General features: G+C 39.7%; 1 protein-coding gene across 4 annotated transcripts in view; it reads right to left on the bottom strand.

Moving 5' to 3' along the window:
• Nucleotides 1–731: 731 nt before the first annotated feature.
• LOC119725720 (NACHT domain- and WD repeat-containing protein 1-like) overlaps nt 732–25,377 on the bottom strand; it is a 30,249-nt gene continuing 5,603 nt past the window's right edge. Inside the window, exons 1-24 of one of the 4 annotated variants that reach the window (XM_038197267.1) lie at nt 22,895–23,343; nt 21,650–21,829; nt 21,035–21,142; nt 19,882–20,773; nt 19,467–19,669; nt 19,006–19,163; nt 17,356–17,553; nt 15,948–16,022; nt 14,887–14,913; nt 13,550–13,705; nt 12,762–12,907; nt 12,126–12,340; nt 11,377–11,609; nt 10,911–11,069; nt 10,339–10,468; nt 9,445–9,663; nt 8,647–8,902; nt 8,052–8,349; nt 7,457–7,620; nt 6,548–7,143; nt 5,325–5,696; nt 4,651–4,816; nt 3,707–3,858; nt 732–3,247 (exon numbers count right to left, since the gene is read on the bottom strand). In XM_038197267.1, the coding sequence (XP_038053195.1) occupies nt 1,703–3,247; nt 3,707–3,858; nt 4,651–4,816; nt 5,325–5,696; nt 6,548–7,143; nt 7,457–7,620; nt 8,052–8,349; nt 8,647–8,902; nt 9,445–9,663; nt 10,339–10,468; nt 10,911–11,069; nt 11,377–11,609; nt 12,126–12,340; nt 12,762–12,907; nt 13,550–13,705; nt 14,887–14,913; nt 15,948–16,022; nt 17,356–17,553; nt 19,006–19,163; nt 19,467–19,669; nt 19,882–20,773; nt 21,035–21,142; nt 21,650–21,802 (6,621 nt within the window). In that variant the 5' untranslated portion in view covers nt 21,803–21,829; nt 22,895–23,343 and the 3' untranslated portion in view covers nt 732–1,702. Of the gene's footprint in view, nt 3,248–3,706; nt 3,859–4,650; nt 4,817–5,324; nt 5,697–6,547; nt 7,144–7,456; nt 7,621–8,051; nt 8,350–8,646; nt 8,903–9,444; nt 9,664–10,338; nt 10,469–10,910; nt 11,070–11,376; nt 11,610–12,125; nt 12,341–12,761; nt 12,908–13,549; nt 13,706–14,886; nt 14,914–15,947; nt 16,023–17,355; nt 17,554–19,005; nt 19,164–19,466; nt 19,670–19,881; nt 20,774–21,034; nt 21,143–21,649; nt 21,830–22,894; nt 23,344–25,377 lie in introns of those variants that run through there. The other 3 variants (XM_038197264.1, XM_038197265.1, XM_038197266.1) reach the window with 3 other exon arrangements.

Below are 25,377 nucleotides of genomic sequence, written 5' to 3'. Positions count from 1 at the left end.
TTTCAGACGATCGCCGACAAAAGTTTTCAGGGTATTTAATACAAGCTCTATCTTCACATTGAGCACGATTTTTTTTAAATTACATGGGAAGAACTTTCCCGGTAATTACAAATGGTTCTATTAGCTTTAAGTAAAATCACAAAAATCGCATGCAAAATCAAAAGTTTATCTCAAAAGTCAAGTTAATTTCTAGTCACTTTAAAACGAGCCAATCAAAAGTCAACATGACAACTTAAAGCGCGCAGAATCCAAGAGGTTTAATAAGTCACCGTAGCGCCCGAAACCGCCCGCGCACTCAATGGTTTTCTTGAATTTTTTTCAGTGAGTAAACACAATGTAATACAATGTAGTACAGTGTTGTTGTTTTTTAAACACTTAGAAGAATGACGTCAATGGACAAGTCTGAAACACACCATTGATATTTACACTTTTGGAAACTTCTTAGCTGACCACTAGACAACATTCCCGTAGCCCGTTGGGTCAGAGGTCAACTCGAGGGCATACAATGGCGCGCAGATTAATCTGTGCAGTTGGTATAAGCTTGGTGTGAAGGTCTACCTATGGGCGCATCCTCCATAGACGTGTACACGCAAATGGTTAAGATAACCGGTCACCCCTCTGTTGGATATTGGAAGGTTCCTTCAGTTTTGCGCATGACAACTAAGTTCATCGCCTAGACCATTGTGCAGTGATTGTACAAAAATAACTGAAATAAATAAAACATTCCAAGAAATTTTTTTCTCAATTTGTGGACTTTTGATTTCTGTGTCCTTTTATTTTTTTTATTAGCAAAACTAGGCAACACTATCGGTTTATATTAAAGTTAAAATATATAAGTTTCAATCATCCCCGACAATTATACTTGACTCACTGCAGCTTTGACACTTGGCTTCCAAAAATTGAAGTGATTATTTTAGTGAAAGACGTCCTAATATTCTACCAGTCTTAAATATCCTGAAAGCAAACCAAAAAACAAAGACACTTTGTATAACAAACTTTACACGGTTAGTTGTAAAAAATGTTCAGTGTATACACTGTACAAGTATGATAATTTACAAGTTACATTTCAGTTTATATTTACTTTTGTTACAATAGGCTCTCTATACTAATTACAAAATAAGTGAGCTGTTAAATTGAAAGGCAAATCCTGATTGGCCAAAAGTATGAAGGTCCCCTAGTACTTACTGATGGCATTATCCAATGACATTTCGGGTAAAAAGCGGGACAATACCACCTTGTCTGAAGAGGAGTGATTATCTGAACACACCTCTCTACAACAAATATCTCACAACGACTTGTTCATCTTCATTCTTCAATTTCTCCCAAGACTTTTATTCAGTTATGTCTTGGGCATTATTTGAGTCATCCTCATGTCCCGCCTCATCACCTTCATCTTCATCCTCCTACTATACATTACAATTTTCATACTAGTCTCTCTGAAGCTTTTCATTCGGCAACCTCACATACCAAGACACCAACAGAGTGTATATGTTGTTTCTTATTTTAAAATTTGTAATTTGTTTTCTCTCTCTATTGGTATTATGTTTATTTTCTGAGTAAATTAGATTTATTGTGTTTATAGCACCTTGAGCGCCTTAATAGGTGGATATGTGCGCTTTATAAATCTTCATTATTATTATTATTATTACTTTGCATCATTTTCATCTTTCACTCTCCTCAGACTCCGTCCTATATTGAGGTCCTAAGACCTTTCAGATGCTTTAGTTGAGGCAACCTCACTTCCTTCCTCATCATTTTCATCTTCATTCTCCTCGTCCGTGGTATCTCCTGTCGTCTCCCCAAACAGTTCCTCCCCGCCGACCCCTGACACAAGATCCACCGCCTTGATGTCCCGCCCTCGGAGCCTCAGCGTTACCAGATCCGCGTTCTCCCTCAACCCCATTACGATCAGCTGACCACCCATAACTACCTCCACACATGTTATCCGGATGTCTGGAGTGAAGAGTGCGATTAACATCGCCCGATCCAAGTCCCAGAGAGAGATGTCGTTGGCAAAGACAACAGCCCTAGCCCCGTCATCAATCATGAATATCTTGCTGTCCATCGTTAGCTTCATACCATTATACCCTCGCAGCTTCCTCAGAGTGGACTTCCGCCGGACATCCCAGACTTTCAAGCTGCTGCCTTCTTTACCGAAGAGGACCCTGGAGGCATCATCGTTGATTCCCACGCAGCAGACATTTGCTTCGTTCTTGATACGTTTCCGGACCTGGCCTCTCGGCAAATCCCAGAGTGTCACATAGCTGCATTTTGCCTGGTCATCGTAGTTGGCGTGAGCTAGGAAGCTTCCCGATGCTGTCAGCGCCGAATTGTAGAGGTACAACATCGAGCTTTCATTCTCTAACGTCCGCAGGTGAGTCTGAGTCTCCACATCAAAGACACACATGTGATGAGCGAAGTAGCAGCAGACGATAATCTTCTCATCTTTGCTCATAACGTACTGCTCGATAGCATTCTCCTTCTCCTTACGCAGATCTTCAAGACGTTTCTTCTCCTCACAGAACTCACTATCTCGCCTCCTCTGCTTAGCTGTCAAGGATTCTGACCGGCGATCCCAAGGCGTCATCATGGCACTTGTACTCCTCTTGTTACACTGTCTCAAGACCTCTTCTTCTTCCTCCCGTCGCATCCCGCGCCATCTCTCCAGCTCCTTGAACTTGCTCTTGATGCGGAACTTGATGTGACCCGTCACCAAACTCCAGGCAATCAAATGATCCCTGCTCTCTGACAACCCCAAGAGAAGCTCTCCTTCAAGAATCCGATACTCATGAGCCGGAGACGGCACAATAAAGACCCCAGTCAGCTTCCTGTAATACTTCTTGAGCTTCAGGTTGTACATGTAGACCGTCTGGAACACAGGCGTTGGTTTCTCACTGACCGACGACATGCCACGGTCCGACAAAATCACCGCCATGTGGTTCCGGATCAAGAAGACGTCATGCTGATCCACCAACCCCCGCTCAATCCGAACGGCACTCCCAGAACACTTCCCCTTGACAACATTCCAAACACTCAGTGGTCCATTATCGATGGCCTTCGCAACCACATATCTTGGGTTGTTGATCATCGGGACCAGGACAGACACGCCTTCTCGTTTCTTACTTTTCGAGTCAGTGCCATCTCGGTCGTTGACCTTCTTACTGATGTTCCAGATGCGGAGGGATTTATCTTGGCTTGAGGCGCTGAGGCAGAAGCTGAGATCGACACAGGCTCCCATGGTGGACATCTACCAAGAAAAAATAACATTTGAAACTTAGTCTTCAAATAATGTTGGAGCAAAGTTGAAAGTCTTTCAATTCATGCTACATTTATTTTAAAAATAGCAAGGGCAACTGCGGCTTGAGGAAATTTTAAAAAAAAATTGAGAGGACTTTGCCTCATTATGGGTCCATGATTTTCTTCAGTAACATCCAGTCTTATATAATGACGTAAAAGTTGTAGCGTTTGAATGAATAATTCTAGAGCAAACTATGCTGGAGAAGCCATAGGAAAACCAATCGTTGGGAAAAGTCCATGGGTGGAAGAGTTGCTTTCCGATCCCAAAACTGATCAATATTCCAAACCAATTTACCAAGGCAACTTGTCAAAATGTGGGGATTCGTAAGTCAAAACCTCTTGTAATTCACAATATTCACTACACGGCACTGCTACGTTTATAAACAAAATATCCAGGACAGACTGGTACCTGTGCATGCTTGGCCATGTGTTTGTGGTCCTCAGTCTCTAGGTTCCAGACTGATATATGACTGGTGTTGGACTGTGTCGATGGGCAGAGACACAGGGCATGGGAGCCCATCCTGTTGACGTACAGCTCGTTGACCACGTCATGAGTGCAACCTGCCAACGGAAATGAAAGAATCCAAAAAGCATTATTAGACAAACTTTGCCGATTTGTTGAAGGAGACATTGAGAGATCAAGTGTTGAAAAACCTGCCAGGAATAAGGAGCGTTCTAGCCAAGGTACTCGTGATGGATGCCGAATCATCAAAAGTCTATCACAAGTCAATCATAAGTCAGTCACAAGTCAATCATAAGTCAATCACAAGTCATCAAATGTTTCAGCACCTTGTACTGAAACCATTTTACAGGTGCTACATAATGGTTCTCATATTTCTCATGTACTTCATTTACCTGTCTTTAGAAATAGACATAATTTCTAGCGCCTTGAGTACCTAATTATTGGTAGATACGTGCGTTATATAAGATTTCGGTATTATTATTAATCACAAGTCAATTACATGTCATCGCAAGTCAATCGAAAATAAATCACAAGTCATCAAAAGTCATCACAAATCAATCACAAGTCATCACAAGTCAGTCACAAGTCATGTAATTAGCTGTATCTCTGTCCAATGAGATAGCATAAAGACCATTGTTTGGAGTATTATTACACCTTCAGACTCTATCTAGATAGATTTTGCAAAAAGAGAGCAAGTAATATTTTTAATATTTATGGATTGGCTGCTACATGGTTGGAGACACCCTGTACAGGAAGCTCTAGACTTGACTTGTATGTAAAATATTTCCTTAGGCCATTTCTGAAACAGGCTTCAACAGATGCAAAGATCTAGACAATAGCTTAGAGATTTGGATGCAAACTTAGGAAAATTTCAAGACTTGGTGTGATACCTTTGACTGCTCGCTCGTACTTCCCCGTCTTGACATCAAACAATTCCAGATGATGAATCTCAGACAGCTTCATGTACAGGTAACGACAGACAACGATGTAGTAATCCTTGGAGATCCCCAGAGCTGTGATGGAGGCTGACTGGCTGGGTGGCTTCAACTCATGTAACTGAAAGACAAAAAAGTGGCCGCATATTCGACAATGTCACGGAGCAGCTTTACAGTTAGTAGAAAATGAGCCATTTCAAGTTAAATTTGAATAAAATTAGGAATGCCGACTTAAACCAATGCTTTGCACGTTTTAACTTTGCATTCTTCCGACCAAAGAGGCTGTTACTACGTGATTCAGGGCAAGCCTTATGCCAGCAACCCCCAGCTCCAGCATGGTCTGGTGTCTTTGTGCCATTCGCACCCATTGTGAACAATGTATTGGTGCCGAGTGTCTCTTACGTAACTATGCAAGAGCTTGCCCTGAATCATGTGATTAGCAACAGTGTCTTTGGTCTGGAGAATTCAAAGTTAACATGTCCCAAGCATTCTTAGCAAGTCAGTGTACCAGACGTTTTTCAAATTTGAATCTCAAAAGGTACAGATCACTGTTATGCTGATCTTTAAAGAAGGTATACAGGAATATAGAGCTGACAAATTTTTTGAAAAATCCTAGAGATCAAACATACCCTTTGTCCCGATTTGGCGTTGACCACATATGCCTTGTTGTCACTTCTGAATGCGTAGAGCACCTTCTCTCCAGACGACCCGATTGAGACGCACACAGACCCATCCTTATGGATACCCCTTCCAGAGATCTCCCGCCCACAAACCAGACTGCAAGCTCCGCCCTCCAACTCCCATGTACGCATGACGCTGGTACCGCTGAAGAACGCACACAAATACTGCTGATTTTCGCCGGCGACTGTGATGCTAGGCGGGTCAATGTACTCATCCAGAGTCTTAATGCATGTGGAGGAGTCTAGGTCCCACACATGGATGGTGTTGTGTGTAACGGCAACCAGAATGTGGTTGTTGAGTGCAAAGCATATGTTGGTGATCTGTGGGGTTAAAAAATAGTTTGTACACCATAAGATTTAAACAAATAAACTGAATACATCGTATACAGTGTATATAATATAATGCATACAATGTATACAGTTTGTAGTCTTGGGCACATTTTTGAGAAATATGTTTGTACACCATTGCTATGAAACAAATAAACTGTATGCATTGAATACAGAATACATAATATATACATAGTTTTGCGAATTTTTGAAAAAAAAAGTACCATTAGGCCAAAAAAAAAAAGGCTCCGGTTTCTGGTATGGAGCTTGCCCCAAAAGTGGTGCGGCGACGCGGCTTTTTTTTTTTTTTTTACCTGTTTGTTTTTTTTTTTGGCTTCAAATGTCGGCTGATGACTGCAAATGGTGCCCGACTAAACTTAGTGCAAATATATGGGAGTCCAGAGAGGCCACATAAATCTTATTCTCGATCATAACCCCATCTAAAAACACGTTAAAATTGTGCAGCAGCAGAATTCCAGTCAAACCAGTGAGTATGGCGGTTTTGAAACATCATCTTGTATTGAAAAAAAAACTTTTTCATTTTGCCGACGCGCATGGCTACGGCGACGCGCGCGCATACCAAAAACCAGAGACTTTTTTTTTTTGGCCTTATTTAGACTAGCTTTTTTAATTTAGAGGTCTCTATAGAATTTCTATCGTTTCATTTGTAAGAAAGCCTGCTTTTCACCAAATGACAGATTCGCGAAACCTCATCTAATGTTTGGCACCAAAAATGTCCAAACTTGTCTTTTATTAAAATATAAAAAAAACTTGTTGACTGCTGTGATAATCTTTGAATCAGCTTTATAAGTTTTTATACTCATAAGAATAGATGAACATAATACCTCTGTTCCAACGTTCGGCAGAGTCTTCACAACCTTCCTGGTCTTGAGATCCCACAACTTGACGGTGCCATCCTTAGACGCCGTCCCCGCAACACTGCCGTCCGGCGATACACTCACTGCTGTTATCACATTGGTGTGACCGGCCAATAAATCAAAGAGCACCCCACCAGGCTGGGATAAACAGGTGGCTGAGGGCATCAGAAGGGGTACAGAGCTCCTCGTTAGCCCGGCAAGCAGGGTAGCCACTGTGGGGTACTTCTTGGGGTCACCCACCGACATGGGTTTGTCGGATTTGATGATGTTGTACAATCGTCCCATCAATTGTGATCCCAGCTGATTTGGGTCCTTGGAGAGTGCCCCGGCCGATAACTGTAACGTCTCGCTCATTAGTCGCAGCTCTAGGTCATTCGGTTGAACAATGAGGGCGCTGTGTATGTCATCCAGGACGGCACGGAGTGACGTAGCATGCAGCTTGGCCAGAGTCCACTCATAGTTGATCAAGACTTCTGTCTTGAGTTTGTCCATCTGAGCAGCGTGTAGGAGATGATATGGAAGTTTGTTCAGCTTGCGTAGGTTGTAGACGTGCTTGTGTGTCCCTGAATAAAAAAAGGTTCCGGTATTATGTTGTAGTACAATCAGGAACATTAAAACCAACTTTTAGCTTATAGGTTGGTTTCTCCAACTGATCCACAGTTATCCATCCATTTCTAAAAAATTCCAGCAAAAGCAAATGTTGTATATTCCCTTTAAGCACCCCTCTTTAGATTATACCACTTTTGCTTCAAACAAAACAAATGCACAAAATGACAAATGATCTATTCTACCTTTAAGCAACCACAATATAAAACTAAATCAGACATCAATACATAAAAAAAAAAAATTTTAAAACGTACAAAATTCAGAACTTACCATTTGGGAAGAAGTGGTTCCACGCAAGGGGCATAGGATCAATGAATCGATCAGCTCCAGCGTCGTTGCCTGAGTATGGTTTCTTGACTCCTGCCCATTTACTCATTAAGTATTCACTGATGGCTGTATGATAGGACGGTGCCTTGTCTTTCTGCTTCAGATACCTGCAAATAATTGAAAACAATTACTAATCCAAAATCAGGTTGTTACAGTAAGGAAGAAAACAATTATTGAGAAATTTATTTTTATTTATTTAGGGGAGTCAGGTTGGCATAGCTTTACTTTCCTCGCCTTCCACCGCTGTGACCCGGGTTCGAATCCCGCCCGGGTCAATATGTGGATTGGGATTTCAGTCCCTGCCTGATTCCGTGGGTTTTCCCAAGAATATTTTTCTCTTTTTTGGACATAAAAAAAAAAACCTGTAGTCCGCTGGCTGATGAAGCTTTGTTAACTAGAAATAATAATAATAAATACATAGTAAAAATAATAATAATACCAGAGTTTTATTTAGCACACGTATCTACCTACAATAAGGTACTCAAGGCGGTAATGAATTTATTTTAAAGACAGGTAAATGAAGTATAAATGTCCGAACCTTTCCGTTGCGCATTCTTGGAACTCTCTGTGTCTCCATCTATAAGTCCAGCATCCATCCACTCTGCCCAGTATCAGATACTGCTCAAGCTCCGCTCTCAGTCGACACCACAGCACCGGTGGGAGTCGACGGAGTGGCGTACCATTGTGAGCTACGACGTCATTCATGACGGCATCATCCAATGACAGGAGATCTTCCAGCTCTGACCATGTCAGACCGCTGGGAGCTGCTGTGATGTAGCCGAGGGTACGGCGGACTAGTGGCTCACCAAAGGTTGACTCCATACGAATCATGACGTCTAAATGGGAAGCAAATATACAGATTTTTAAAACGCAGTCCAGCTGGATTCGAAGGACATAACTTTTACTCAGTGATTCAATTAGTCACAGGACATATAGGCCAGTCCTATTTAGGAATATAAAAGTTGCTTTTTCCACTATTGTTTACCCTTGCGTGCAATGGGCTGCAACTCGTGACTGTCATGTTATCTATATATCTAATCCAAATAATCTGAGCAACAAAGGATTATACACGTGAAGTGTTCTTTTTCAAAACCACCAGCTTGTGAAGTGAAATGATTTGAGTGAATACTCACGATTGACAAGCTTCTTCAGATTCACTGGCACGAAGAGCGCCCTCCCGGTCATGTGACTTGACCACCTAGCGGCTTCGTCAGCTGCCATTGACACGTAGAGTGGGATCGCGTTCTCCTCACACGCCTTCATGACTGCTGCATGCTGCTCTGATGTCACTCTACGATTCCTGGCAGCTAGACGGTGACTCAGAAGGAAGGCTATGTCGCCGAGACTGAGATCAGGCATGGGTACCGAACTACTCTCTGGCAGAGCTCTCTGAAATCAAATGACAACATAACACCAGTCACCACTTGCACAAATATCATGGCCCAGTGGATCAGAGGTTGGGGTTGAATGCAGCTGCTGTCCATACTCAGAGGTATAAATGATTAATGTATTCTGGACTGATTAAGTAACTTTTTACTGATAGTAATTTTGAATTTTTTATTTATTGACGGCTGGTACGTCAGTCAGTGGTTTTCTCGTTGGTCAGTCTGTTGGTCTTCGGTCAGTCATTTGGTTGGTTGTAGTGTTCAGCTGGGCTTGTTTTCTTGGTCGGCCTGTCTCTTTTTTAGTCACTGTTCCTGTAAATCTGTTTAATTTTTGTGTGTTCCTTGAATGTATTTAACTTTTAATTTTAACTTTATCTTGGTTTTTTTCACTTGATTGTGCTGTGTCTATGAGCAAAATTGACTTGGATATATGGCGAAATATAAATGTTATTATTATTATTAACATGGGAAGTGTAGCCTAATGGCTACAGAAATGGGAGCATGTCAAAATCTCACAATTTTTTGGTCAGAATTTCACAATCTTACCTTCAACACTTTGAAGCATTCATGTTGCTCCTCCTCATGCGTTACCGTGGTAACCACAAGATGCACATGTTCTGGTAGGGACTTGGGAAGCCAGGCAAGATTGCGAGCGTTGTTCTCATCTGAGAGCTGATCCAGCGCATCGATGAAGAGAACAAGAGGTTTCTGGGCTGTGGCTGAGCGTAGACGGTGCTCAAAGTCATTCATCAGACCAAAGTAATCCTGGGAAAGAACGATGAGAAATTTTAATGTTTAATTTTAAGTGGTTAACACCTTTACAATAAAAATAATAATATCGGAGTCTTATATAGCGCAAGTATCTACCAATAATTAGGTACTCAAGGCGCTGGTAATTATGTCTATTTTTAAAGACAGGTAAATGAAGTTTATGAGAATAAAGGAGACCCATTATGTAGCACCTTTTTGAAGGGTTTACAAGGTGCTGCGGCGCATAATGCAGCCAATGACAGAAACACCTTCTCTTAGTGATAAGTGTTAATGGGTTCTTTAACGTGCATTACACAACACACGGGACCTACGGCTTTACGTCCCATCCGAAGGACGAAGCAATAATGGTAAAACACCTTGCTTATTGCAAGAGCACAAGCACCATGTTCACTGTTAGGATTCGAACCCATGTACCACGGCACACAAGTCAATCATGGTAACCATTGGACCACACCCTCTTATTGAACCACACCCTCTTGTGAGGACATTTAACTGGTTCTTGAGGGCACAAAAGAGCCCTCTGTTATGAGCTGCACATGTTCCCATTTTCTGGAAGCACAACATACAGAATAAACAAGCCTCTAAAATGCTAAAATTGAAGCGAAAACCCAACATTAAAATAATGCAAACAGTCCAGTTGAAAAATGAGAGTTACTCAGAGAAACTCACCTCTGGAACTGACGAGGCATCTTGGTCGTAAACATGACAGATCTGTGTACAGATGTCTGTCAGAAGCCTGCGAATGTGTTGAGATTCTGCTGTCAGTCCGATGAAGCGAACCATTACAGCTGCGTCCTCACTAGATAGGTTAGAATAACAGACAAGACAATCACATGTCAATCACATGTCAAAAAACAGTTAATCACATGCCAATCACATGGCTATCACATGGCTATCACATGTCAATCACAAGTCAATCAAAAGTTAATCACAAGTTAATCATAAGTCAATCACATGTCAATCACAAGTCAATCACAAATCAATCACAAGTCAGTCACAAGTCAATCACAAGTTCGTCACAAGTCAGTCACATGTCAATCACATGACAATCACAACTCAATCACATGTCTATCACAAATCAATCATGAGTCAATCACAAGCCAAACATAGGTCAAACCACAAGTCAACTAAATAATAGTCACAAGAAAGGCTTGATGTGAAAGACTTAACATTATACTCTGGCTAAGTAGTCCTGTTTACTTTGCCTATGAATGTTGTTGTATAACTTTCTTGATCAATACCTTTTCATCCAACTTCTGACCAGTTCTGTTGCCTTGGCAACCAGGGATGTCTTCCCGCTGCCTGATTTACCATGGATGAGCAAAGGATGATGGGAGTTGCTCCTGATGTAACACTTGATACTTGTCAAAATGTCTCCACATCCATGGAAAGACTTGACACTGAAATACAAAATTAATACAAAATATAATATAAATTTTCATTACCATTTTCTACATAGCTCAATTTTTTTGGAAACAAATAAAGACAATACACCGACAAAATATGCAAAAAATATTGCAAATATATGAATTAAAAAAAGGAGAAAAAAAAAAGGCAGACGAAAAAAAAAAAGGGCAGGGCACGAAACTGATTCTTTTTTTACTTAGCCTAAAATCAACCCCTGAGTTTTGCAGTAATACCTTTTGGTCCACAATGCTCAATTGGTTTAGCAAAAAACTTTTTTTAACGTGTGTTGTCTTGACTCACCTTTCTTGTACAAAATTGACATGCGGTACGACTCGCCAGTAGAAAGCATTGTCATCAGAAACCACACTGGACCTAGACTGGACACTGGCGGCGCTGTCTATCATCACCTTCAACGCGTCGTAGAACTCGTTGCCAAATTTGTCCAGGTAGTGGGCATGGGGACGACTGACGGATGGGTTGATGCCATCTTTATGCCAGTCAGTTGTGAATTCATGGATGTCTGTGTACTTCAACTACATGTAAACAAAGACAAAGTTGATTAATTTGTGGAATTTGTGGACGTCGGTGTACTTCAACTACACTTAAACAAAGACAAAGTTGCTTAATTTTTGGAATTTGTGGATGTTGGTGTACTTCAACTACACGTAAACAAAGACAAAGTTGATTAATTTGTGGAATTCATGGATGTCTGTGTACTTCAACTACACGTAAACAAAGACAAAGTTGATTAATTTGTGGAATTCATGGATGTCTGTGTACTTCAACTACACGTAAACAAAGACAAAGTAGATTAATTTGTGGAATGTGTGGATGTCTGTGTACTTCAACTACACGTAAACAAAGTCAAAGTTGCTTAATTTTTGGAATTTGTGGATGTTGGTGTACTTCAACTACACGTAAACAAGACAAAGTTGATTAATATTTGAATTTGTGGATGTTTGTGTACTTCAACTACATGTAAACAAAAGAGAAATTGATTAATTGTTGAAGATTTAATTTGTGGATGTTTGTGTCAACTTCTATTTTACCTTTTCTGGAATTTTGACCTCCTTGAGGTCATCGACCTTCTCCTGGGATAGTGCGTTGACTTCTGGCTTGACTGGATGAAGGTCGATGTAATCCCTTGCGTTGTAGTCTTGAAGATGAGCTTGGAGATCAGTGATGAATCTCTTGAATGACAAGACTCTCCCGTGAACCTCTCTGGTCGGGCTGAGGATACCAGCCTCTACCTCCTTCTCAGTGACTGTAATTGATGAAGAAAACATTTGTGATATAATAAGATTTTAGGCTTTGCATTGTGGAGTGTCAGTATCGTTTCGGTAACACCTTGTTGTAATAACTACTGCCAAGTAGACACTTAGTTCTGAAAAGAACTTGTCCTGCTTACTATCAACTTTCGCTAAGTAGTTTTTTAGTTTCGTTGAGACCAAAGACAAATTCTTTCAGAACTTAAAGCAGGACTGTTCCAATCAGAACTAAAAAACTACTTAGCAAAAGTTGATAATAGGCAGGACAAGTTCTTATCAGAACTAAATATCTACTGAGCGACAGTAGTTATTACCTCATGGTGTTACCGCAAACTGAAACGACTGCACCATACCATTAACAAGCACAGCTTTGTTCAAATAGCGCCCTCTATCCTTTCCTGCACTGAGCCACTTTACCTGTGAGGAAGTATTCTTTCTGTTGCTCGTCACTCTTCAGATATCTGTGCAGGATTCTCTGCAGACGTCGTTGGACTGCGATCCACTGATTCTTAAACCTCTGTCTTTTCTGCTTGTCATTACTCAGTACATCTTTGAACATAGAACTGTCAAAATTTAAAGATATGTCTTGATTAAAAATTAATCATTATTACTTAGATCCCCAAAAGAGCCAGTCTTTTTGTTCATCTTACAAGATCAATCCCATCCCCCTCCTAATATCCAAAATGCAATTACAGTCGAGTCTCGTTAATACAAACTCATTCGGGCCTAGCCAAATTGTTTGTTATATCAGAATTTTGTATTAAGAGGAACATCAGTCCCATTCATTGTGCACATAACTGCACAGTCGGGACCAATGCCTTATGTTTGTTATAACCAGAATTTTGTATTAACAGAGTCTGTACTAACGAGAGTCGACTGTACCAGTTGCTAGGATAATATGTTTAACATAAGAAACATTCCTGCATTCCTAATTGAAGTTTCCTTTCAGCTTTTATTTGTGGTGTTTTTGTATGACGTACATTATGATGTCTTATTTTGATTATTATTAACTAGGTTTTATTTTGATATTGATATTTATATTCATGTACATGTACTTTGGTTTTATCTTTAGTGCAGGGCTTTTGGGGCACTATGTAAATTTTTAATTATTATTATAATTATTAATTGTTTTTCTTGGTTTTAAACTTTGGAATAATTGAATTTGGCATCACAACGGAACACCATTCTGAGACGTCGTGACTAACCTCAGATTCTGGAGTTTATAGCAAGGAGGGACGCAGTTCTCATCCACTTGATACCAACTCTTGATAAGGCTCAGGTCATTATCATATTCCTTCTCGGTATACTTGTCCAGATCAGCATCTGAATCAAACACCCCTCCACCATCAATGGAGTCTTCTCTGCATTGTCAAGAAACACATAGAGTTGGATTGTTTCATTCTAAAAATGGGTTCAATCAGAAGGGCATGAAGGATTTGTTTTCTCAGCAGACTAAGTTGGTCCAGTGCTAAATTGCATTACAGTGAAATCTGGATATTAAAGTCAAAACCTGTTAACTCCAAAACCTTCCAACTCAAAGTAAAAACTTAGTACCGTCAATTGTTGTTGAATAGAAAATCTATTGGATAATTCAAACCTTGCTTAACTCACAATTTGAGCCAATTCCCCCTAGGTTTGACTTATCGAGATTCCACTGTATTAGACAATAAAGCAAATGGGTCATTTGGTAATTTAATGACTGGGTGATTTGGTGGCAGGATTCTAAGGTGGTGCTGCAGAAGAGAACATTCAGACAAAACTTTCTAAATAATGTGACAAAAAGACACAAAAGAGTGCTGTTATAAGTATCATTGAGAAAACTAATATCAGAATCTAAATCTAAATATGCTTTATCCAATACAGAGTGGCTTTACAAATGACAATGGAATATTTGGGGGACTCAGAGAAAATACAGGAGAATTATAATAATTAGGGCTGTCCGAAATATACCTAATCTTTGAAAATGTGATAATCAACCCAATATTCGGATACCTTTGTGCCAGTTTGAATATTCGAATACAAAAAACCAATAATTGCACGTACATGTACACACATGACGGAAGTGCTATGTAATTGTAAAGTTGTGGCCGTTTATTGTTATGTGCCACTGTTTTTGTAGACAGTAACTTAATTTGTCGTCGGCGGTTCATTGTTCCCATGCTTTCAGCTGGTTAAAACCCATGACAATGATTAAATACTTACTGCACAACACACCCGCGGCCCGTATCGATTGTTGCACGCAACTTTTAACTGGTGCGTTCTGGCAGTTTTGAATATCCGAATATTCGGTCAAACACAGTTTCGAGTAATCGAATACTAAGTTATTCAAAACTGGACAGCCCTAATAACAGTACCAGTGGAATGATTAATTCAACACTCAATCAAATTTGCATTCAATCTTTTTTTTTTTACAACACAAGTATCCAAAGTGCATGAGAAAAACCAATGTGCATTCTACTAGAATGGAAATCTTTAAGAGCGAGATGAGCATAGCATTAATGTTTTAATAGGCAACGTTAAACACTCGTATGTAAATACTCACATGAACACCAGTAGAGCTGTAGGCCAACTATGGTAATCAATGTGTAGGCATGCAAATGAGAAGGGCGGAGTCAATGGGTAAGGAGGCGGAGCATGAAGGAGTGATAGACAAGCATGTAATGTGTAGGCATGCAAATCAGAGGGGCGGAGTCAAATGGGTAAGGAGGCGGAGCATGAAGGAGTGATAGACAAGCATGTAATGTGTAGGCATGCAAATCAGAGGGGCGGAGTCAAATGGGTAAGGAGGCGGAGCATGAAGGAGTGATAGACAAGCATGAAAGAAACATAATCTACTTGTTAATGAGAAAGTTTTGGCAGATATACAATATCAAATGCAGTGCTGCATAAATAATCTGAATTTTATTTTCTGGTAAAATTCCATAAAATCCAACGTCCATCTGACCACATGATGTACATGTACATGTACAAGGTCTTTGGTTTGGTCTGTAATTTTTTTCTACTCATTAAATGTCACACTTTTTTTAGGGTTTTTTTGGCAAATGTTGATAAGGTGATGTCTTAAAATTTCAGAGAAACAGGAATGAAGAAATTGAAAGGCATTTCAAAGCTGCAGTATGGTATATACAGGCATTGTGCATTCAGCATGAAGAAAGTGTCTATTGCTACATGCAAATTATGATGGTTGTGACAAGTTCTTCCTTTTTTTTTTATTTATGATTTGAATTTTATTAAGGAAGTGTTTATTGGAAAATGTTAAGTCAGACAAATCATTCTTAGATTGACTTTGAGACTGTGTTCCCCCCCCCCCAAAAAATTAATGTTTCAATAGTTTCATTATATTTCCCTTAAATAATTTCACTTTTAAGCCCAATCAAACCACATTATCTCAACCACTGCTCCAAATACTTCCATCAATATTTTTCCCGCCAGCAAAGAATTTATCCACTTTTCCATTAGTAGCTTCCACACCCTCTATCCAGTCAAACTTTCCAATTAACTACTTTAATCCCAGTTAGTTATTACTTAATCCAGGTTAAAGTATCATTAACCACCTTAATCCCGGTTAGTTATCACTTTAACCCCGATTAAAGCATCATTTACCGTCTCTTAACCAGGTCGGTTGCTCTAACCGCGTTTATCATGAGGACACCTTTGTCTCGGAAGTGAGCTGGGGGGCTAGTGTTTATCCAACGCAAGCAAACAACAAAAAAATAACAAGAGACACACAATGTGTTAGTAACACAGCGTCATGTATGTAAATTAGTGTCATACATATTCATGTTAGTGTATGTAACACAGGTTCAGCAACAATTATATGCATTAACCTTGGCCAAATTTAAAATGAAATTAAATAACTCCAGACATTAATGCAAGAAATCCCAGTGCTTATTCTACTTAAAAAAAAAATATACACTGAAGGAGAGACTTCACATACCTTTACCTTTAAAAGAACAATAATTTTTTTAATAATTTGAACTGTTTACTAATACAGGAATGCAACTGGGAATTTAGGGGGGAAAAAAACAGGAAACTCAAAACCAAACAAGACTTTGTACAGTGTTTTTCAATTTGAATGGCATTCATGAGAAGTAAACAACAACGAAATCAGTGGATCCGAGGAAAAGTTTTAGCCTGCTAATATCAAAATCATTTGAGAATAAGGTGTTACTGGTAAACCTGAAAGTGAACACACAAAACCACACACTTAGAGTGAGGGATGAAAAACAAAAATGTGTCCAAAATGATATCCAAAATGATATCTGTATGAAGTTCACACAACACTGGAAAACACTCACTACAACCACATATTGAACACAGAGAAATTTACCACCTGAAAAATCTCTGCTTTACTGAGTTGTTTAAAGGTAGAATGGACCATTTGTCGTTTGTGCAATTTTTTTTTTTTTTTTTAAACAAAGTACTCAAAATCTAAAGACGGGTGCTAAACACCTATTAAACCTGATAAAGTTTTAGCTCTGTGAATGCTGTCTATTTTGAGAACACATAAAATTCTGGATATCTATTCAATTCAAATATTGCAGAGTAATATTTTGAATTGCGCCCTCTCATAACACAATGATGAAATCAGTAGTCGGGAAAAAGTTCTCATTGAGCCAATTGTAGTTACGTGATGTTATACACTGAACCGACGAATAAATGTAATAGCAACCGCGCGCGCATGCGCATCATGTCAACCCTGCGCCAATTCACGGACTCACACAATTACAAACCAACTACATACAGAAATTTCAAAAAAAAATGGTCACTTGACACATCTTTGGAAATGACCTATTTTATTGTTTTAAAAATGACAGCATGCAGTGCATGAAGGAATAATTTCACCAGGACTTTGGTGCCATTACTATCTTTAAACCAAGTAACTTTTGAACAATATTTTGGTCGGTTATTCTTTGGATAGCTTCAAACGGTCCACTCTACCTTTAACGGCAATTGTGCATTACAATGACAACACAGTGCACAAAGTCGGAAACGCACTCATTGTACTCACGTTGCTTGGGGTTTCTTGTTCTCTGACACTCTTCTTGACTGCCCTGCCTGTTGTTGTTGTTGTTGTTGTTGTTGTTGTTGGTCACCTTCTTCTATCGTCGTTGTTAGGCTCATCTTTGGAGGTTCGCTTACAGAAGTCTTGTTATGCGTCATAGTTGACAGGTTGCTGTAACGCCTTTCACGATACTCTTGTCCGTCCCTGTGATTTTATCAATTGACCTCCAAATTATACACCATAATATACACTCTGCTTGCCAAATTAAATCAGATTTTTTTTTTACTAGATTTTGGTAAAATCAGGAAGAATCTGACAATGGCAAACCAGAGTTGAAACTTTCAGAAGCAACCAAATGCTAAAAAATGTCAAGCAATCAACTGATTAAGTCTTGGTCCAGAATGTAGTTAAAGGGAATATACATCATTTGCTTTTGCTGTAATTTTCAGAAATGGATGGAATTGGGGGGTTGGAAATATATAGCAAATATAGTTACACTGACTTTTTTGAGGTTTTGGGTTCGAAAATGCTATAAAAACCAAGAGCAACAATCATTCTCCTGTAGTCTGGTTCGCTGACTCCATATAAGAAGAAACAGAGCAGTTTACATACATGGGGAATTGTAAGGTCAGGGAACCAGTCTAGCTGGCTTGTACCCGTTCATAGGTGTGTAATCGATTGCAAACAAGTGCGATGGTCAATTGGGGCCAGTATTTGAAAAAAGCCAGTTTTTTTCCAACGCTGGTCGGCCGACCAGCGTTGGAAATTGATACCAAAAATACCACTTTTCTTGAAAATGACAGTATACCAGGTGCCATGATTTTACAGGATGCTTTACACTGTCATTCACTAACAGTCCAGCAAGGTATTTCAAAATGATTTGGTAGTTTTAACTTTTGATGTTTGCAAATGCTGTATTTTCCCTTTAATGCAAAATTTACAGACTAATTCTGCAACAGCCATATTGGGAGGTGGAACAAGGCATGCGAGAGTCACGCTCACGTATTATGCATGCACTCCAGGTTCCGAATCAATTTCGCTGCTTTTTTGGTTTCGGCGCATCACTTGAATGCTAGTCTGAAACAGGCGAACAAAAAAAGCTCATGAGGTTAAAGCTATAGTCCATCATTTGTAATTTGTGCATTTTGTTCGTTTGAAGCAACAAAAGTGTTCAAAATCTAATGAAGGATACTGAGCAACTAACCTGATGAAGTTTCAGCTAAGCTTCAGCTGTACATTCCGAGAAAAAAAAATTCTAAGATCTCAATTTCAAATCAAAAGTTACTGAATCATGTTTTGAATTGTTTTGAATTGCAGCTATACGCGATGTAGCGCACTGATCCGACAAATTATAACAACCGCGCGCGCGTGTGCGTCGTTCCAATACTTGTGCGCACTGCACCGAATAACAAAACGAACTACTAATTTAAATTTTCCTACGGTGCTTCGTAAGAATCACCGTTGGAAATGCCTTCTTTCGTTGATTACTTCAAAATGACAGCTTCCCAGAAAGAATGATTTCACAGGAAGTTTAGTTCCCTTACTATCTTTCAACCAAGTTTGTTTTTCAACAGTAATTACGCCAGTTACTTTTCGGATGGCTGCAAATGATGGACTATAGCTTTAAGGTTCAATCAAATTACAACGACGACCAACCCGATAGAGGATGTATCTGACTGAGAAATCCTAGATGCTCGTCGGGATAGTAGAGTGTGTTCTCTTGCTGTTTGCAGCGCTGAGATCAATGCTTCAAAATCATCTAGCGAGATGGTCGCTGGCACTCGTGGATAACCATACTTCTGGCCAAGGATAGACTGGACAGAGGAGAATAATATGAATAATTGACGTGAAAGAACATAAAAGTATGAAATATGGACTGGAAAGAAGAGAAACTCAGAACAAAATAGATCTTGGAAGAGTCTCAAACGACTTTGTTCACGAGTCTGCCAAACTGAATTGATAAAGCGAGTTAATGTCCTCATTTTTGAAACTTACATATAGAAATGAAAGCAATGAATACAGTTTCATTACAAATTAATACAAGTCTGCTTTTGTGAGCGACCAAAAATTTTCTAGACTACAAAACGAGGGAGATGACAGGTGTATTGGGTACTCACCACAAAATTGGGTCCTATTGATACCCTCTGGCATTCTCTCAGCTCAGACAGGCAATGCTGCGCATAGGTGTGGCTATCATCAGTGACATCCTTGATCCCCCAGTGTGGATCACACACTTGAAACTCATAGCCTCGCTCCTTACAGTAGGAGCGCAGACGAGGGTAAACCTTGGATACTAAGGTTGTCCGCTCTGCTTCAAAATCTAAACGGAGAGGAAAAAAGGATATTTAATGGGTTCTGTTACAATTCTTGAAAAATCTTAACCGTTAAAGTCCCAAAATCAACAAAGAGACGCAATTTGTAAGGCATATAGAATGAAGTTTATTCTGCTGAAAACCTGAACAAAAAAATTATCTAAATATACTTCTTTTTATCAAAGACACAAAGGAAAAAGTAGTAAATCTCGATACGAACCTGAAAACGTTGATGAGACGAATATTCGGATGATCTTTCTTTCCACCAAATATTCCAGGTCAAAACATCCCTTCATCACTTGCTTGATGCATTCTTCCTTTCCGCAATCGGCAATCTCCAGATCCTTTATCAACGGATACTGGCTTGGGACGGGACTAACTTCCTCCCGTGGAGGGATACAGCTGTCTACTTCATCAGTGGGTGATGAGGCCTCTTCTGCCACATCACTGACCAATGTGACCTGAGATTCATCCTCATTTACTGGGTCATCAGTTTTCAACTCGGGACTATCGTCAGTTCTCATTTGGGCACTTTCCGTTACTCTGGCTTCTTTGCCGATCGCCGGAAGACGAATATCCTCATCCACTGATAAAGACGAGGAGGGTCTATTGGAGTGTCCACTCAACACTCGTCCAATTTTAGGCAAGTGTGGTGCCCCCTGTCCATCCTCATGGTAACTATCATGGCTATCACCACTACCAGTGGACCTTAGTGACTTTACACTCAAAGCAGGGGAGCCACTCCTATAAACCTTCTGGGTAACATCAACAGTCTTTGTTACTGATGGCTTTGAAGGTTCTGCATTAACAGTAGTGGTTTCCCCCGATGGTGAAGTATCGTTTCCAGTTCTGCTATCGGCAAGTGCTGGCATTTTGCCGTTTGACAATTCCAACGCCCTAACCTCACTTTCTTTAGGTTCCGACGCCTTGTTACTTCCAACAATGACCTGAGGTAGGATTGAATGTGCACTCGATTGTCTCGATGGTGATTGGTCAGCTCCTTCGCGTGTGACCTCATCTGACCTTTGACCTTCTGCACTGACCTGGCTTTCACGGCTCATTCGACCTCCGTGATCAGTGTACCTAGAGAACATGTTGTGTCTCCCAACATGCTATATAACAAAATATATAAGGATTACATTATTTTTATGATCCATACTTTTTGTTTCAGTAATTTGCCAAGCAAAAATGTTTTCTAATGTGTGGCTTGATCAGTTGACCTAAGTTGAGCATCAAGTACAATTGAACATCACTCACACAGAGCAGGCTTGTTGTATGTTGATGGATTCTGAACACAGAAGGGATTGAGATTTTCTGGCATTAATATGACGGGGAAAAAATCTTCACAGATATTTATAATTGATGAGTCTTACCATTTTGCCAGGTATGCGAAGTGTTGCATCATCACCCGTAGATTCCTCATCACTAAGAGACAAATCATCAGATCCCGCTCCTTGGACAAGACGCTGCCGTAATTGCTTCTGTAACGGAAGAAAAAACCCAATAAACCTCATGTGAACCTCATACCTCACAGTGCACAATATATTCTCTCTCCTCATTTGAACCTCATACCTCACAGTGCACACTATATTCTCACTTGTTGAACCTCAAGAAAACGTCTCGTTTCCTCACAGGCTTCAAAGTTACTAAAACTGATGTAAATCCTTTTATCTTTTTCTTTTGACCTCACAAACATAACATTGGACCAATTTTCAAACCTGAACCTCACTATATTCAAACACGAGGAACCCTTTTTCTGTACATCACTAAATTTGCCATGAACCTCACAGCCTACTGAACCTCGTCCGACTTAATTACAAATGTCATTCTAAAATTGTGACATCATATTTACACCTACTGAACCTCAATGAATCCAAAGTACTCACCCTGAGGTATGAATCAATTACTTAACTCAACTTACCTCAAAAGTTTGTCTTAAACCTCAATAAATTTACCCTGAGCCTCACTTAAAAGCCTTCAGAACTCACCCTGAGGTACGACACGATGACTTTACTATTACTTGCACTGATCCTCCTCTCAGTACCTCGCAGGAAACCATGATCCCCAAACTGACCAGGAGTGAAGGATGCAGACATGAACTTTGGCCGTCCATTCTGTCCGTATCGCACCTCGTCCGCCATTGGTTGAAGTGAGGATTTCTTCTGTCCCTATAAATGATAAAAGGAACAAGGATATAGAATAGGAGAAATAAATATTCTAAAAACAAACAAACAAACAAAATGTAAGAAAAAATGGTAGGGGTGTTTTGATTAGTTTTGGCAATAAAAGGGTTTCCATTCATTGAGAATTTAGCTTTTGGAAAGTTTTGACCCCCCCAAAAATGGTCAAAACAAAACAAACAAAACAAACAAACAAAATCTAAGAAAACATGGTAGTGGTGTTTTGATTAGTTTTGGCAATAAAAGGGTTTCCATTAATTGAGATTTTAGCTTTTGAAAAGTTTTGACCCAAAAAAATTGGTCCAAACAAAACAAACAAACAAAACAAACAAACAAAATGTACGAAAAAACTTGTAGAGGTGTTTTGATTAGTTTGGGCAATAAAAGGGTTTCCATTTATTGAGAATTTAGCTTATGAAAAGTTTTGACCCAAAAAATGGTTACCCTTTCACAAAAACAAAAGCAGCAAATAATCCAAGCCTCGGCCTAGTAACTATATAATACTTAAGACAAACTGAACAAAATATATGTTGAACGATCGTAAAGTAGACCAAAAACTGCTTCGTATGAATACATTTTACATGAAACCAAAGCCGAGAAGAGTTTTCTTTCCGCAACTAATATCAATACTGTACATGTACAAAAAGGTACAAGAGTTTACTATGTAAGAGTTTGCCAACTTTTTGAAGCGCATTCCGCCGCTGTTATTTCTCCATGTACTGACTGACGACAAACAGTCCGTACGCGTTAACGGAGCTCAAAAAAAATCAACCTCGATATATTCCATCCAGACCGTCACTTTCATGTCATCCACTATCGTATAACTTTCAATTTCTGGGAAACAAAAAACAACCACAATTGTTGCGAATTGAAAGCAGCAGATAAAAATATATTCCGGTATTTTTCGTTCCAGCGAAACTTTTCATCAGAAATAGAACTAGTGTTCCAGTTTAATTTAGCCTGCACAAACTGAGGCCCTTCATATATTTTTGTTACAGCGTTCAGGAAATATTTGGTATGACTTTCTGGGCGAGAACTGATCGTTTCACTTACCACTGAACGAATAATCTACAATCCAGTTGTCTACGAATTAGTCTACATTCCGCGCACTCGCTAAAATCTGGCTTCCTCTGTCCACAACCATGCTCTATCCATGATCCAATCACGAAGGAATAAAATTCACCTGCTACCAACAAAGATTGTTTCAACTATCCAACAGTGGGACGGCAACGGTGTCCCGAAAACAAGACAAGAACACTCCACAGAACAACATAATATTCCCAATTTTATATCCAAATCATCCAATAACATGGAGAGCTGTTGCAATACCAAGCTAGTTTCACTGCAAATATCACCCAATACACTAAACCAGTTCGTTGAAGCACAAAAACACGACGAGTGGAGTGCACAGAATGATTGTTCCGATACAAAGGTCGACTGGAGAGTTAGAGGCCTTGACTTGCACGCTGGCACTGAAGTCGAGTGTTTATTGCCCGTAACTAAGGAAACGCTGGGGCCGGTTGGTGATTGATGTGCTTTATGGCGCACGAAAAAAAAGTTTGAACTTTAAATGCAAGACACGTTCCGAGAAAAAAAAACCTATACGCACAGTGTAATTGCCGTTCAATCAATCACTGGATCATAATATAAAAGTTGATTTCAATTGTTTCGTCAAATAGTTAGGTTTTTTTCTTTGAATGGCAATTTTTTTTTTTCGATTTCTTCCAACTCAATTCAATAAAACAACCCTCAGGAATCGAACATGAAAGTTCGTTTCCTGGTTTCCTGTTCCATTATTATATCAAAGATACCTATTTTGATTTGGATGAATTGTTTAAGTTAATGTAAATTCTTTATGTACAGAATTTCCATTTTTGTTTTCCGTAACAAAAGTTTTTGGCATCGTGAGAAATTATTCTCAAAATGTACCTCTATATTTTATCCAAAAAATACTTCCAACGAAAGCTTTGATATTTCCATTGCCTTTCCAGCCAACAATGCTCGTAATCCAATCCTTTTTGTAATTGAGTTGTTAGAGGCTCTCCCTCCACGAGTGGTTCTTTCATACTGGAGTTGTGTGTAAGCCAATCCACCAGTAAACTCTCGCATGAACAGGTAACAATCGCGATCGGTGCCGTGATTTGGTTGCTATGCACCGGGGGGAAGCGGTGATTTGTCACGGTCGAGTACTGCTAATGGCGCCCGCGTCGACAAAACGCGTGGGGTAAACATGTAATTGGTTTTTCCCTCCGCAAATGGCAATATTATAATTTATAGTTTTATGATCAAATTTATTACAGGTATATACATCTTATGCGCTTATTATTGTATAATGAAACTGACTGAATTATTTGACTAAATTGTCGAATATATTATGATACCAAAATGTAGGTGAGCACGTCCAATATCATGGTATTTATTACTCTCGAGGTGTTGAGTTGCACTAGAAGCTTGGTTTTACTTTATACTCCTGTAGCCATGTGATTATACTCTATACATGTATATACTGTAGTCTACCCATAGAGCTATAAAAAGCTTTATATAGCTCCATGGTCTACCCAAAGATTCTCATCATAATGATGTTGTTATTCTAACTTGGAACAGTCAAGCCCCCCTTCCACCTTACGCACCCCCGTGCACCTGTAAGGTTTCGATCTGATTGGTGTAAAGATGTTTGTTTTGACAAGTACCCCTGCCAAATTGAAAACGTAACCAAAAATCAATTGGTTCCCCACAGACAATGTCTGGTGAACTTTTAAGTTTATCTTTCTCTAAGTCAGAGCTCAGGTCAGAATCCATGCCAGGGGCGCACATTTTGTTTTGGTATTTTTTTTGTCAGAATGCATTGTGAATTCTCCAACAATATATAGCAACAGGTTGATTGAACTTTTGTGTTCACAAATCACGTCAGTCGACATGACTGATGGCCGGCTAGAGTACAAGAGGCTAGGGTGCATAACCTATGGATGCCACCAACCATGCAAACAAATAACAACTTTTACCTCAAGCAAACAACACTAATGAAGAGTGAGATTGAAAAGACAAGTTGACAAACATTTTAATTAAAAGTCCAACCGACCCCGAGTCACCTAGACACGATTTGTTATACCGAACGACAAGCCAGTTACCAACGTAACCAACGCACGGACGCATTATAGCACAAATCAAAATTAAATTGCAAACAAGCGCTAATCAAACGTTCACAGCGGTTAACAAGTTTGTGTCACTAATTGTTCTTTCGTACAAGGGCGGAACCAGAACACAATTTTTTGGAGGGGCAAAACAATTTTGGTCCCCCAAAAAGTGGGTCCAAAAAGTGGGTCCAACAAATTACGGCGTGGGATTCGGGGCCCGCTTAAAAAAAGGTCCCCTTATTTTTTGGGGATTCTACATGCTGTGTGGTGCGATCTGTGGCAATTTCTGACCACTTTAACCAATTGGTTTTTTTAGGAAAAGATGGTGGTGTGCACAGTGCCTGCCTTTCATTGCGACGTCATCCCCCCCCCCCAAAAAAAAAATGGGTTGGTATTTTTTTT

Source organism: Patiria miniata, unplaced genomic scaffold (genome assembly GCF_015706575.1).
Source record: "Patiria miniata isolate m_02_andy unplaced genomic scaffold, ASM1570657v1 HiC_scaffold_19, whole genome shotgun sequence".
Classification (NCBI taxonomy): Eukaryota; Metazoa; Echinodermata; class Asteroidea; order Valvatida; family Asterinidae; genus Patiria; species Patiria miniata.
Note: the sequence above shows the minus strand (reverse complement) of the source record. Positions and strands in the feature narration are given on the sequence as shown.